At 39.1% G+C, this 1,582-nt stretch overlaps 1 protein-coding gene across 1 annotated transcript in view; it reads right to left on the bottom strand.

Moving 5' to 3' along the window:
* Ddx10 (DEAD (Asp-Glu-Ala-Asp) box polypeptide 10) overlaps positions 1-1,582 on the bottom strand; it is a 121,399-nt gene that overhangs the window by 98,101 nt on the left and 21,716 nt on the right. Inside the window, exons 8-9 of the mRNA XM_013009479.1 lie at positions 685-763; positions 425-509 (exon numbers count right to left, since the gene is read on the bottom strand). Coding sequence (XP_012864933.1) covers positions 425-509; positions 685-763 — 164 coding nt within the window. The remainder of the gene's footprint in view (positions 1-424; positions 510-684; positions 764-1,582) is intronic.

The following is a 1,582-nucleotide window of genomic DNA, read 5'->3' as shown; positions in this document are numbered from 1 at the left end:
CTGGGCGCTGTCCCTCAGCTCTTCAGCTCAAGGCTAGCGCTCTACCACTTGAGCCACAGCACCATTTCCAGCTTTTTTCTTTTTGCTTATATGGTGCTGAGGAATCGAACCCAGGGCCTCATGCATGCAAGGCAAGCGCTCTACCACTGAGCCACCTTCCCAGCCCCAACAACATGTATTATTTTTAAAGGCCTGAGAGGCTGAGGTAGAAGGACTGCAAGTTCAAAACCAACCTGGGCTTACCTAGTGAGGCCCTGTCTCAAAAAAAAAAAAAAAAAACACACACACACACAAGGAAAAGAGCCAAACTAGCACTCACTTAGCTCATTCCTCCATTCTTTGTATATGTGCACTTGGAATACATGTTTTATTACTAGATAGTTATGCCAACCAAAACAAAAAGAGGTAGGAGCCGCACACTTACCTGGCAGTTCTACCCGCTCTGTGAATATATGTGTTGGCATCCTCTGGACAATCAAACTGAAGAACCCAATTAACAGCCGGGAAATCTACACAGAAGGAATGAATGTCATCAGTTTCAAAATTCTGCCCTGTTGTACTATTTTTATGTTACCATGACTTGCCAGGATTTTCCATCACATCAAACTGATAGGTATCAACTGTGAACTCTATTAAAAATATAAAATAATTGCATAAACTAAGATATGACAAACACTTCTGTACTTTGACAAAGTGAACTGAAATTAGTATTTGAATGTGAAGATTTCTTCATATCTGGCACAGAAGAGACAGATTGCTTTGCCTGAGCAGTAATGAAATACCCAGATGTTTAATAACCTAAAAAAAATTCTTCACAAGGTCCCAGTGAACTGTAAAACTGGTTTCTGAATTTAAATGAGATTTACTCTTTCTGTTAGTCCTGCCTCCAACTGAACTAGTTAATGTCTTTCTAGGTCCTTTTCCCTCTTCCTAGCAATAATTATTCCCTATATATTTCTGTCTACATAATGCTCACTCGCTGCCAGCGAATCCTGTTCTTAACTTCTTAAGAGAACTAACTCTAGTTATTATGGATTTTTCTGTGAGGATTTCATATCAATTTCTATCCAAGAAAAGGGGAGACGCTAAAAAGAAGAAAAAGAATTAATTGTGCTCAGTCGCTCAAGCCTCTTATCCTCGCTACTTAGATGGTGGTGTTCAAGGCTAGCCCAGGCAAAAAAGTTCATGAGACTAAATATTATGAAAGCCTGGACATGGTGTGCATGCTTGTCATCCCCATTACTCAAGTGTAAATAGGAGGTTCACAGTCCAGGCCAGTCCACACTGGCTAAGTGAATAACTATGAAAGGTTTCAAAGCAAAAAAGGCTAGAGATGGCTCAAGTGGTAGAACACCTGCCGAAGAAGTACAAGGATCTGAATTCAGACCCCAATAATACTGAAATGATAAGTTTTTAAATGTGTTACAATTTCAACAACTTTCTAATTTTCAAAGAAACAAGAATTTTTCATATTTTAAGCCTTTAATCTTCATGATTCTGCAACTACTTAGGATGCTATGATGTCATTATCATGAAATAGTAAGAGCACAGAATACAAAAATACAACAGAGTGCCGGGCGCT

The sequence above is a fragment of the Dipodomys ordii genome, unplaced genomic scaffold, assembly GCF_000151885.1.
Source record: "Dipodomys ordii isolate 6190 unplaced genomic scaffold, Dord_2.0 Scaffold10, whole genome shotgun sequence".
In the NCBI taxonomy this organism is placed as follows: Eukaryota; Metazoa; Chordata; class Mammalia; order Rodentia; family Heteromyidae; genus Dipodomys; species Dipodomys ordii.
Note: the sequence above shows the minus strand (reverse complement) of the source record. Positions and strands in the feature narration are given on the sequence as shown.